At 33.1% G+C, this 12,981-nt stretch overlaps 1 protein-coding gene across 1 annotated transcript in view; it reads right to left on the bottom strand.

The window, feature by feature from the left end:
* The window catches only part of TBC1D12 (TBC1 domain family member 12), a 129,849-nt gene that overhangs the window by 63,646 nt on the left and 53,222 nt on the right, over positions 1-12,981 (bottom strand). The window contains exon 2 of the mRNA XM_051981685.1: positions 7,818-7,941. Within this exon, the coding sequence (XP_051837645.1) occupies positions 7,818-7,941 (124 nt within the window). The remainder of the gene's footprint in view (positions 1-7,817; positions 7,942-12,981) is intronic.

Raw genomic sequence — 12,981 nt, 5'->3', positions numbered from 1 at the left:
TCCTTATCTCTTTTAATTAGATCAATTTTTGCTTTTGCTTGATCTAAGATCAGGACGGCCACCCCTGCTTTTTTTACTTCACCTGAAGCATAATATTTTGCTCCAGCCTTTAACCTTTGCTCTGTATGTATCACCCTGCTTTAAATGTGTTTCCTGTAAACAATATATTGTAGGATTCTGGCTTTTAATCCAGTCTGCTATCCGCTTCTGTTTTATGGAAGAGTTCACTCCATTCACATTTACAGTTAAAACTACTAATTCAGTAATTCCTGCTATACTATTATCCCTAGATTATACTTTTTTCTTTTCCCTCTTACCCCCGCTTCCCAGTATTTAACTTAAGGGCACCACTTGCCTCAAGCAGCCTTCCCCCTTAAAGAACTTCCCCCTTCTATTTCTCTTTTCCCTTCTATTTAGCCTACCCCTTCCCTTTTTTGCTTTTCCCTTCCCACTTTTCAATGAGGTGAAAGGTTTCTCTGTAAATCAAATATGTCTAATATTTTCTCTTTGATCCAAATCTGATGAGAGTAAGATTCACACAATGTTCATCCCCCTCCCTTCTTTCCCTCAGATAAAATAGGTTTCCTTTGCCTCTTTGTGAGATGTAATTTCCCTCTTTTTATCTCCACTTTTCCCTTTTTCTGGTACAATCCCCATTGTAACAGTAAAATCAAATTGTACATGCACTCTCTTTGTATGCCCATAACAGAAATACAATTCTCAAGAGTTCTTTTTACCTTTTTGTACTTCTCTTGAGTCCTATATTTGGAGGTCAAATTTTTTGTTTAGTGCTGGTCTTTTCATCAAAAATAAAAGGAATTCACTTGTTTCATTGAATGCCCATCTTGTTCCCTGGAAGAAAATGCACAGTTTAGCTGGGTAGTTTATTCTTGGCTGCATTCCAAGTTCCTCTGCCTTTTGGAATATCAGATTCCAGGCTCTTCAATTCCAAGCTGCTAGATGCTGGGTGATCTTTATTATGGCTCCTCAGTATTTGAATTTTTTTTTTTTTCTGGCTGCTCGTAATATTTTTTTCCTTGGTCCAAAAGTTCTGAAATTTAGCTCCAATATTCCTTGGAAGTTTTAATTTTGGGGTCTCTTTCAGGAGGTGTTTGATTTATTCTTTCAATGGCTATTTTACTTTCTGATTCTATGACATCTGGGCAGTTTTCTTTGATGATTTCCTGGAAAATAGCATCTAGGCTCTTTTCTTATGGCTTTCAGGAAGTCCAATAATCCTCAGATAATCTCTCCTGTCTCTTTCTTGATGTGTCAGAGTCATTCATTTCCATTTGTTCAGTTCTGATTTTTAATGAATTCTTTTCTTCATTTACTTATTTTACTTATTTTTGTATTTGTCCAATTGAGTTTTTGAATGAGTTGTTTTGTTCTATGGAATTTTTTTTCCCCATTTCACAAATTTTTTTAAGGAGTTAATTTTCTTTTTCTAATACACAAATTCTGTTTTCCTGGAAGTTCTTTCCCTTTTCCATTTCACATTTTAAGGAGTTGCTTTCTTTTTCTACTTTATCAAATATTTCTTTTAATGAATTACATGCCTTTTCCAAACCCTCTTGCAAAGTTTTCATTTTCTTTTCCCCTTTTTCTTCTAGCTCTCTTTTAAGTTCCTTTTTAATTTCATCTAGGAGAGCCTTATGTGGTGGGGACCAGGTTATATCACTCTTTGGGGGCTTTATCTGGAGACAATCGGCTTTTAGTTTCCTCAGGGTTTGAAATCTGTCCTTCTCTTTCATTATAGAAACTGTCTATAGTTAAAGCCTGCTTTGCCTTTCTACTCATTTTTTTTTAAAAAAACATTGGGATCTGCTTTTAGGGCAAGCTTCCTCTACATACACCCAGAAATGACAACGGCTGCGCTGGGATCGCACTGAATCACTCTGGTTGCTGGGTTGGTGTGGCCAGGTCCTGTAAGACTCCAGGGCTTTGGGATATACTCTACCTTTTGTGTTTGTGTTGGATGTTTTGTAACTTCTTTGCTGATCTAATGGCTTACAACAAGGGCAGAGTGTCCAATACCGTGGTAGAGTCCTCTGCATAGATTGTCCATAGTACAGAGTCTTTACTGCCCCGCGGAGACCGCACTCCGCCCTCCGATCTGCTCAGCATGCACTGACTTCCATGCTCTACTTCCCTGTCTGTGCCTGGCCATCTCCTGTACCCCAACAAAATAGACCTTTTCTGGCGATCTTCGAAATTATCTTCTCCTGGTGATTTGCTGCATTCCCAATAGTGCTGACAATCCAGCACTATTTCAAAGGCTGAATTTTGTAACTAATGAGAGGGTAGAAGGAGAGCTCAGAAAGAAGCTGTGTCCTCTCCACCATCTTGGCTCTGCCCCCTTTCATCAATTCTTATAGCACCATGATTCCATTACAGTCATAGATAAGAATTTGTTCAGCTGTTCCCACTAGATTCTAACCCCTAAGCTACACAGCTTCCCACTTCATAGTTCAACTGAAGCTGCTCTTCTCTCCAAGGTTACTAATGATCTTTTTATTGCCAAAATCAAATGGCTTTTCACAATGGAGGAAAGGAGGGAGGGAGGGAAGAAAGAAAGGAGGAAGGAAGAAATGGAGGGAGGAAAAGAAGAAGGGAGGGAAGAAACGAGAGAGGGAGGGAGGGGGGAAAGGGAAGGAGGGAAAGAAGGAGAACAGAATAGGGAAACAAGATCCAGAAATCAATCATAGTAGCACAACCAAGTACTTGGTTAAGGAAAAGTATTTGATAGAAACTGTGAGGAAACCTGGAAAACAGTCTGGCAGAAATTAGCTATATACCAACATTTCAAACCACATACCACGATAAGCTCTAAATAAACACAGGATGGGGAGGAGAGAGCTAGTTGGTATAGTGGATAGAGCACCAACTCTGAAGACAGGAGGACTTGAGTTCAAATCTGGCCTCAGACACTTAATACTTCCTGGCTGTATGGGCAAGTCCACTTAACCCCAATTTGCCCCAGCAATAAATAAATAAATGAAAACATGGCCTAAAAATAAAAGGCTATATTAAAACCAAGCTGGATATCAGGAAATAAGTCATTTTTTTACAGTGTGGAGAAGTCAAATAGAATGGATCATAGGGAATAAAATAGATAATTTTGATGAAAACCTTGAAAAGATTTTACACAAACAAAATCAATAGAATTTGAAGGAAAACAATTAAATTGGAAAAAATTTGTAGTAGCAAATTTCTATAATAAAGGTCTTATGTTCAAAACACAGAAGGAATGTGATCAAATGCCATTCCATAAATGGTCAAATAATACAAACAGGTAATTTGCAAAAAGAGAAAGACAAATAAGAATAAGAAAAAAAGCTGCAAATCAATAATTTGCATTGAGAAAACAAATTAAAACAATTCTAAAGTTTTATGACCATATGTCACATGGACAAAATGTCCAAAAAGGGGAAATGAATATTGTTGCAGACACTACAGGAAGATAGGCACAATAGAAGAAGTTCAACTATTCTAGAAAGCAATTGTGAACCATACCCAAAAAGTTACAGTGGATATATTCAGTGACCAATTGATATTATTAGGTTTATGCTCAAAGAAATTCAAGAGGAAAAGGACCAAAATGTTTATGGTAATTTTTTGCAACTATAAAAAACTAGAAACTAAGAAGACTGTCCATCTATTAAGCAATGGCTAAACTAATTATGCTATAGGAAGGTAAGAAAATGTTACTATACCTACCATAAGAAATGACAAAAGGGATAGACTTAGAAAGACTTAAGTGAAATTGTGAAACTGATAAAGAACAAAGTGAGCCAGGTTTAATCTATATCAGATTGCTGATGTCGAGAATAGGAGGAGAGGGAGAAAAATTTGGAGCACAATGTTTTGTAAAAGTGAATATTGAAAACTATCTCTGCATTGGAATAAAAAATATTTTTAAAGAAAAAAGTAAAATCAAAATAAATGCAAAAACTTTTAAAAAAGGAACAATCTCTATCACTGCTCACATTTTTAAACATACATAATATGTTGCTTTCAAAAGTATCCTTTCTTCTATACTTCCTACTCTTTTCTTTTATGCATTTAAATAAAATGTGGGGAAAAAAGAATGAAGTGAGCAAAACCAGGAGAAAAATGTCAATGTAAAAGAAAACAAGTATTAAAAAAAACTTAAGATTTCAAGACTAACGAAGAATTATGCTTCTCTCTTCTTGGTAGAAAGTAATAGACAAGAGGTACAGAATGATAAAGAATTTTTTTTGATTTGCATTGTTATACTTATTTATTACAAAAGAAGGCTTTTATTTCTGTTGGTGGGAAGAAAATCTGAGGAAGGTAGTGATAGATATTAAATTTTTTTTTCAAGGAAACTACTGATGAATAACTGAGGAGAAAAGAATGAAGGAAGTTCAGAATGAGGCTTAGGCTGTGTTGGATCTACTACATTAAACTTGACATATGACCCAAAAACCCTAAACTAAATATGGATTTTCTTAGCTTAATATACAGTATCCTTTTCTGTTTTCTAAATAAGAAAAAAATGTTCATACTTGTTGATATCTGTTAAGAAAGACTTTTTTTTTAAAGAAAAAGAAAGGATGAATTTGACTAATAGATATCAATATTTGTTAAGACACTGAGTATTCAAAAATTTTACAATTATCTAAACATCTAGATTTTAGGAATTGATCTTCCATTGGCATAATGGAAAAAGGATACAACTCAGGATGGAGTATGATGAGGCAAAAGAAAGATCCAGACAAAAAGCTTTTTAAAAATTTGAGGAAAAGAACACTTAATCGGCCAAGATCACAAAAAGCTCCATAGAGGAACTAACATTGGGACAAATCTTTAAATGTAGAGATATGAAAGAGCATTATTATAGGGGGACAGGAAAGAGTATCTTATACTTGAGCAACAGCCAATAGTGCAGTTTGCCAGGAATGTAGGCTGTGAACAGAGTGGTTAGTACAGAGACATGTATGCAGAACTACTCTTGCTATTTGGGAAGATTATATCATTGCTATTTCTACAGCTTCTAGAGATAAAACAAAAAAGGGAGAAGTCTGGGTTAACGTTAATGATGAGTTATAAGGTACGGATTTAAGTAGAGTTTTCTAGTGCTAAATAAATAAATGGAGCTGAAGAGAACCATCTGCCTGGGATTATTAAAATAAATTGCCCATCCTTTCTCTGGATTTTTGCCAGAACTTTGTTACTAAGAAGGAAGGAAAAGTATACCTTAGAATCTAAGATCAGTCAAGGTCCTCTAATTCATTACTTACACAAGCACATCTATGGACTTTTGGCTCAAAAGTTTTTCTATTCCTTTGAATGACAAAGGAATAGAAAATGCATGTTACTCAAATCCAATGCCCATGACCAGAGAAAGAACAAAAAGTGCCACCTTATGCAACTAGCAAACAATCAAAATGATCTTTTAATCATGTGAAGATTCTTTCGTTTCCCTGAATCTCTCTAAAAATTTTTATGGCAAACCTAGTTGTTCTTTGTTCTAAAAAGCTGATAGGGTATTCTGTTAGGCATTAGTATTTCTTTCTTTTTTTTTTTTTGACTCATATATTAAGTTTTATTTATTTATTTTTTAAATAACTTTTTATTGACAGAACCTATGCCAGGGTAATTTTTTACAGCATTATCCCTTGCATTCACTTCTGTTCCGATTTTTTCCCTCCCTCCCTCCACCCCCTCTCCCAGATGGCAAGCAATCCTTTACATGTTGAATAGGTTATAGTATATCCTGGATACCATATATGTTTGCATAATCGAACAGTTTTCTTGTTGCACAGGGAGAATTGAATTCAGAAGGTATAAATAATCAAGGAAGAAAAACAAAAATGCAAGCAGTTTATATTCATCTCCCAGTGTTCTTTCGTTGGGTGTAGCTGCTTCTTAGGCATTAGTATTTCAACAAGATCAACTTGATTTTTTTTAAAGACAGATACACACATACATACACACACTCATATATAAATATACATACTAATACTTTAGATAACAATAAAATAAATCCTTTGGTGACTAGAAGATTTAATCATTCTAGAGTTTCTGATGGCAGCAAGTAAAGTAATCCTGAAGCGAATAATAGAAGAAAAATAAAAGATACATGAAACACACTGGAACTTGCTGTTCAAGTAATACAAATTTCATTGACTGAGGATCTATTTATGGTTTACAGGAAAGCCAGTAACATATAAGAGAAGATTACCCACAAAAGAAAGCGTTGCACTGAAAAACAGAGGTTAGTAGAAGAAATGGCATTTTGGTAAGGACCAAAAAGACCAATGGACAAGTATTTCTTAATAATCCCTTAGCAATTCTTTTACCTCTCTACCACATGTAGAAAACAGAAAATGGGTAACTCAACCAAAGATGACAGTCCATGGATAAAGAGGGCTGTTCTTTAGTTTATAATTCTCAAATCATTAATATAAAATCTATGAGCAAAAAATGTGAAAGCCTTCCTTTCCAAACCAAAATAAAAAAGCAACAATTTTAAAGGAATCCAGTTTGTCTATAAATACAGATTATTATAGTTTATATTTATGATTTAGAATAAAGAAATGTCATTACTCTAAGTTAGTTTCCAATAAAGAATAAAAATATGTGCATGCATACTTAAAACATAGGGTCCTCTGTCAAAAAATGCTGGCACTATCAGACCTTAGTAAATCCAAAGCTGAATCCTCAATCTTGTGGCTGGATAGATTATTTGACTGAGTAGACAGCCAATCAAAGACAGCAGAGAGTCATCAGAAATTTCTCAAATAGGAATAACTTTACTAAAAAGTCATTGAGTTTTAAACACCTGCAATTATAAAATTCCCTATTATTTAAAACCCCCACCTTCCAAAAAACCTATAGATGCATTTTAAAATCACCAAAAACCATCTATCACATACCAATAATTTTCCTTACCAAGAGAAAACATATGGACCTTTTAAGCAAATAAGGGAAAGTCCAATGAAACTTGTAACAAAGGGAATTTTTTTTTTTCAATTTGAATGAAATGCTAATTCACCCTTTTGAGTAACTTTTGGCATATTGGATTGGGTTAAATCAGAGAAATAAATTTTTAAAAAAATATTTACTTCTGATAAAAATCACTTTAACTCAGAGACTACAAATTATTCTCTCCCTGATATCTCTTGGGATTCTACAGCTTCCCCACTCTAGGCACTTCCTTGCTGTCTTATTATTAAGCAGCATAATATTAAGGAGTGAAGGTAGAATTGAAAAGTAAGCCTGAAATTACTGAGATCATATGGTCTTAGGGATAGTCAAAGAAAGGTCTAACCAGCTGTAAAACTCTACAAAGAGTTTGTGTAACTGCTTAGCTTCCCTTGTGGTTTAGAGAGAATGCTTAGAACACCAAAGACGTTAAAGAAGGATGAAGTTCAACTGACTATGTCTTATCATATTTGGCTTGTACAAAGTGTTTTTATTAGTGTTTCACAAACACCAAACATTACAAATTCTCATTACTAAGGTCAGGCTTAATGAAAAGCTATATATAAACAAGTGAAAACAACATTCATTTAGACTCAAGAACATCAAAGTGGAGTTCACATCTTGGACCTGCCAATTAAGTTGTCAAAATTTTAGAAGAGAAAAAAATATTTATGGTCTTTTACGCCAAGGAATTGCCATAAGCAATATTCCTATTTTTCAAATATAACTCTTTCACTTAAGTAATCATATAGACTGAAATCTAATTGAGAAGGACAAAATAAAAGAAGCATTGTTACATTTTTTAAAAAAAAGTGGATCTTCTGCCACATTAGGACAAACCACATGGATATATCAAGTCTCACCTGCTGAATAATTTTAGAAGCTTTCTGCAGATTCTCTCTGGGTGGGACTTTACCAAATAACTTCCAGCCAGGAGCACTATGGACAGCAGATTTCAATTCCTTTGTCCTTTTTGGAAAAAAATTTCTGAAACACAGAAAAGTTACATGATTGGATATTGCAAACAAAAACCCCACAAATGTTTATGTTTGTATGACAAGAACAATTAATTATGGCTATGCTTTAAGATCTCTGAGTTTCTTTACAACTGGAGAACTATTGTCAGTCAAGTAAATCATCTGTGCTAGTGAAATGTTGAGTTAAATACACTTCTCTGAAATGCATTTTAAATTTACCTTTGAATGTGACTGTCTGAATACTACGGAAATTCAGAATATTTTTAACAAAATAAGGAACTCATAAATTAGTGAAACTGGAAAACTTTCTAGCTTTCCCAGACTGCCCTCCTATAAAGTTCCCTCTACTCCTACTAATCTTTACATAACAGAAACAGAAAATCTCTTTCATACTTATGCTTCTAAAATTCAAATTTCCTCTAGTACCAAATGCATAAAAGAGAGAATAATTAAAAATATTCAAGTTTTAAAATGTTTCACTGATTCCTTATAAACTTTATGTAATGTGGAACCATCAATTGAGATTTCCCAGAGTGAGAACTCTCTTCACTAATGCAGACTATGGCCCCTCTATGACAGATTAAAAAATATGGAAAGGTGCCTTGCAGCACACTGAGCTAAGTGAACTAGTTACTCATAAACTTATTTAGTGTCAACAGCAAAATTAAAACCAAAGTCTTTCTGACTTCCAAGCTTAGCCTTATATACAATAAAACACAATAAACTTCTATATTTGTGGATAGAGTTCCCTTTGGAACTAAAAAGAATTGAAAAAATGATAGAAACAAATATATGTAGAACTACTAACTATAACTTATAAAGTGAATGGAATTAAACTCATCCATAAAATGGAAATAATAGTATGAACTAAAGATCAGAATCTGACAATGCTGTCTACTAGAAACACATTTAAAAATAAGAGCTACACAGAGTTAAAAACAAAGGATGAGTAGAATTGATTACATTTGAACCAATATAAAAAAAAGCCAAAGAAGCAATCATAATCTCATACAAAATTTAAACTAAAATATACTTAATTAAAAGAGCTAAATAGGGAAACTACATTATGATAAAAGAAATCATAGACAATGAAGTAATATCAATATTAAACCTAGATGTAACAAATGCTGTAATATCTAAATTTTTAAAAGAAAAGTTTAAATGAATTACATGTGGAAATAAATACCAATATCATAATGGTTAGGAGATGTTAACTTTCTCCTCTCAGAATCAGACAAATCTAACAAAAAAATAAATAAGAAAAAAGTCAAGGAGGTGAATATAATCTTATATAAGCTAGATATGTTAGATAACTCAAGAAAACTGAATGGGAAGGGAAAGCAATACACCTTTTTCTCAGTGATACTTAAAAAAAAAACTGAACACATTAAGGCATAAAACTTTAGAGTTAAAAATGCAAAAAAGAAATATTAAGGGTGAGGATTCTGGGAAGATGGCAGAGTAGGTTGCTAAATTTTAAGTTCTTCAGATTTCCCCCACAAATAGAACAAATTTGTACCTCAAGACAAAAACTGATAGGTGAAAAATCAAGAGGGCAGAAGAAGGGAAAGACTCCAGGGGTGGGAATCAGCCAGGTAAAATGCTCCCCACCAGCTCTACAGAAACACCAATAGGGAACTCCTGGGGCAAGCTGGGTGTGGCTGGAGCCTCAGCAGGAACCCCAGAGACTTTCATCTCCCAAGACAGTGTGGACTCAGGGTCTGAGTCCCAGAAGACTGAGAGAACCTCAGCTAATCAGGAATGTCAGGCCTAGCTTTGCTACAAGAACCCAGTCCAGGGCAAGGAGGAACCAGCTACCTTTGAGTGCAGAAGCAGTAGGGCAGGGATGCTGGTGGTTGCAGCACCTTTAGGAGGAGGGGAACATTCTTGGTTCAGGGTTCCAGGTTAGAGAAAAAAGTTAATTCGAAGCTAGAGGCACCAACGGGTGATTACATAAATACTTCTTATTTAAAAAAAAAAAAAAAAAAAAACTCAATCTGCAAAAAAGAAAAACCCCAACCTAAAAACTTACTAGGGGAATAGGGAAAACCCAAGTTTATCTACAGAGGAGGACACTGAAGGGGAAAAAAAGCTTCTTCTATCCCAAAGAGTAATGTGAAATGCCTCCTGGCCAGAAAGAATTTATAGAACTCAAAAAAGGATTTAAAAATCAAATCTTAAAAAAAAAAAAATTCAAGAAAAACAAGATTATGAAAAAGTTAACCAACTAGAAAGGAGATATAGTGTCTTAAAGATGAAAATACTCTTTGAAAATTAGAACTACACAAGGGGAAGTCTATGAGACCAAGAAATAACAAAACAGAACATATGAAAAAAACAAATAAACAAACCCAGAATGTAAAGTGTCTACTAAGAAAAATAACAAATCTGCAGAAGAGATTGAGAAAAGTAAAAAATAGAAAAAAATCCATCAATTACCATCTCAAAGAAATCCTTTGTGGAAAACACAGAGGAATGTAATGCCAAATTTCAAAACCTCCAGATCAAGGAGAAAATTTACAAAAAATAAGAAAAAAAAATTTAAATATTTCGAAGCTACAATTAGAATTGTACCAGATTTATCAGCAGCTACAATAAAAGATCACAAGTCCTGGAATCATACATACTGGCAATCAAAAGAATTAGGCCTGCTGCCAAAAACTTGTTTTTTACGTGGAACTACATATTATATGTTCAAGATTGACATCAAGATTTGATAGCTCAAAAGAAAGATTGGGGTAGAGTTAAGGTAAAAATAGTAATGTTATACAAATGAGGTGCAGAGGAAGAATAGACTAAATTAGAAGGGGCGGAGAGCTCATGGTTCTAGAAACCTACTCATATCAGGATTGGGCTAATTAGACATTCCATATACACCAAGAAGGGTATAGCATTTTCCAAAACCTATGAAGAAATAAGGGGGAAAGGATGAGTAGAGGGGGAAGGGATGGGTAGAGGGGGAAGCAGAGAGTTAGGCAAGAAGACAAGAAAAGAGATCCATGGGTGGGAGAAGGGTAAGTAATACCAAGGCAAATTAAGAAGCAGAATTAAAGCAAAGAGTCAGCAAGGATAAGAAAAATGGGGGGAGGGATGGATGTGTGTATATGTATATATGTATACATAAATATATATTTTTTCTTAACTACAGCCTGCTGGGGGAGTTGAGAGGGATGAAAGAAGGGGAGGGAGAAAAGGACTAACTTAAAAAATATTGTGCAGCAGAGAAAAAAAACAATCTATAAGAAAGAAAAGATAGACACTCATGAATATAATCTCTTCTACTATTATATATATCTTTTTTTGAACTGGTAATTTATTGTTATATATTTTGAATACTTCCTGATGTTCTGTTGGGCATATGACAATGCTGTATTTTGTTTTGTTCTGTTTAATTTTGTTTTGTATTCTTTTTCTGTTTTTCTTTTTTTCTTATTCTATTTTTAATAAAATTAAAAAAAGGAAAAATATGAACTATATCCTTTTCAGATCACAATACAATTAAAATTACATTCAATAAGGACCAAGGAAATACAGATTAAAAATTAACTCAAGACTAATAAGCAAGCTAAACTTAAAGAATGAGTGCATTAAAAGAACAAAACATACAAACAATAATTCATTAAAGAGAAAAACAATAATGAGAAAAATCAAACCTATGCAGCAAAATCAGTAATGAGAGAAAATTTTATAACTCTAAATGCTTATATCAATAAGATAAAGTACAAATCAATGAATTGGGTAATAATTTTAAAAACTCTATAGGAAAGACCAATTAATCCCCCATTAAAGACCAAATTGGAAATACTAAAAATTATAAGTGAGATTAATAAAACTGTATACTCAATATAATATAATATTATATAATTTAGAAAAATACTGAATTAATGAATAAAACTAGAATTGATTTTATGGAAAAAATAGTAAAACAGATAAATCTGATTTTTTTTTAAAAGAAGAAAATGAATCACTAGTATTAAAAATGAAAAGGGTGATTATATCACTGATGATGATGAAATCAAACTATTAGGAGTTATTTTGCCCAATTACATGCCAATAAATTTAATGATTTTAGTGAAACAGAAGAATATTTATAAAAATATAAACTTCCTAGGCTAGCATAAGAGAAAATAGAATAAATAAATCTATTTTAGAAAAAAGAAATTGAACAGGCTTAATGAACTTCCTAAGAAAAATGCATCAAGACCAGATAGATTTACAAGTGAATTCGATGGAACATTTAAATATGAACTGGTATATAAGAATGATGAGCTGGTTGATTTTTTTAAAAAAGGAAATGAGCAGAACCAAGAGAATGTTGTATATAATAACAGAAATACTGTATTAAGAACAACTAAATTACTTATGAGTATTATAAATACTCAAACTACCAAGACCTGTGAAGGAAGATGCTAACCATTTCCAGAGAAAGATCTGATTAATAGAAGTATATATAATACAGTTTTATATATGTTTGTGAGTGTGTACACACACACATATACACACATATTTGTGTCTTAAATGTTTCCTTCTCTAAGACCGGGAGGGAGAGAGGGCAAAATCACCTTTTTGTTTTTTTTCTCTTATGGCTTTTTCCCCTTTTTGGTCTGATTTTTCTTGTACAACATCACAAATATGGAAATATGTTGAAAAAGATTGCACATATTTAGCCTATATTGAACTGCTTGCTATCTTGAGGAGGGGGGATATAGGAGAGAAGGGGAGAAAAATTTGGAGCACAAAGTTTTACAAAATGAATGTTGAAAACTATCTTTACATGTATTTGGAAAAATAAAATATTATTGAAAAATTAAAAAACAAATACATAGCAAAGAACAAAAGAAAAACTTAGAAGGAAGCATAGAAAAGCAGGGAGCTCTGAAAACACTGTCCAGTATTTTTTTACACGGGTATTCAAAAAAATAAAACAGTGAAATGTAAATTCAAGGTTTTACATTAAATCCTTTTTGTTTTGCTGTGTATATGGAAATCTCTTTTTTTATATTTTTGTATTTAAAATAAGAACGCAAATTTTAAAAAGTAATACAATCAA

This window comes from Antechinus flavipes, chromosome 2, assembly GCF_016432865.1.
Source record: "Antechinus flavipes isolate AdamAnt ecotype Samford, QLD, Australia chromosome 2, AdamAnt_v2, whole genome shotgun sequence".
Classification (NCBI taxonomy): Eukaryota; Metazoa; Chordata; class Mammalia; order Dasyuromorphia; family Dasyuridae; genus Antechinus; species Antechinus flavipes.
Note: the sequence above shows the minus strand (reverse complement) of the source record. Positions and strands in the feature narration are given on the sequence as shown.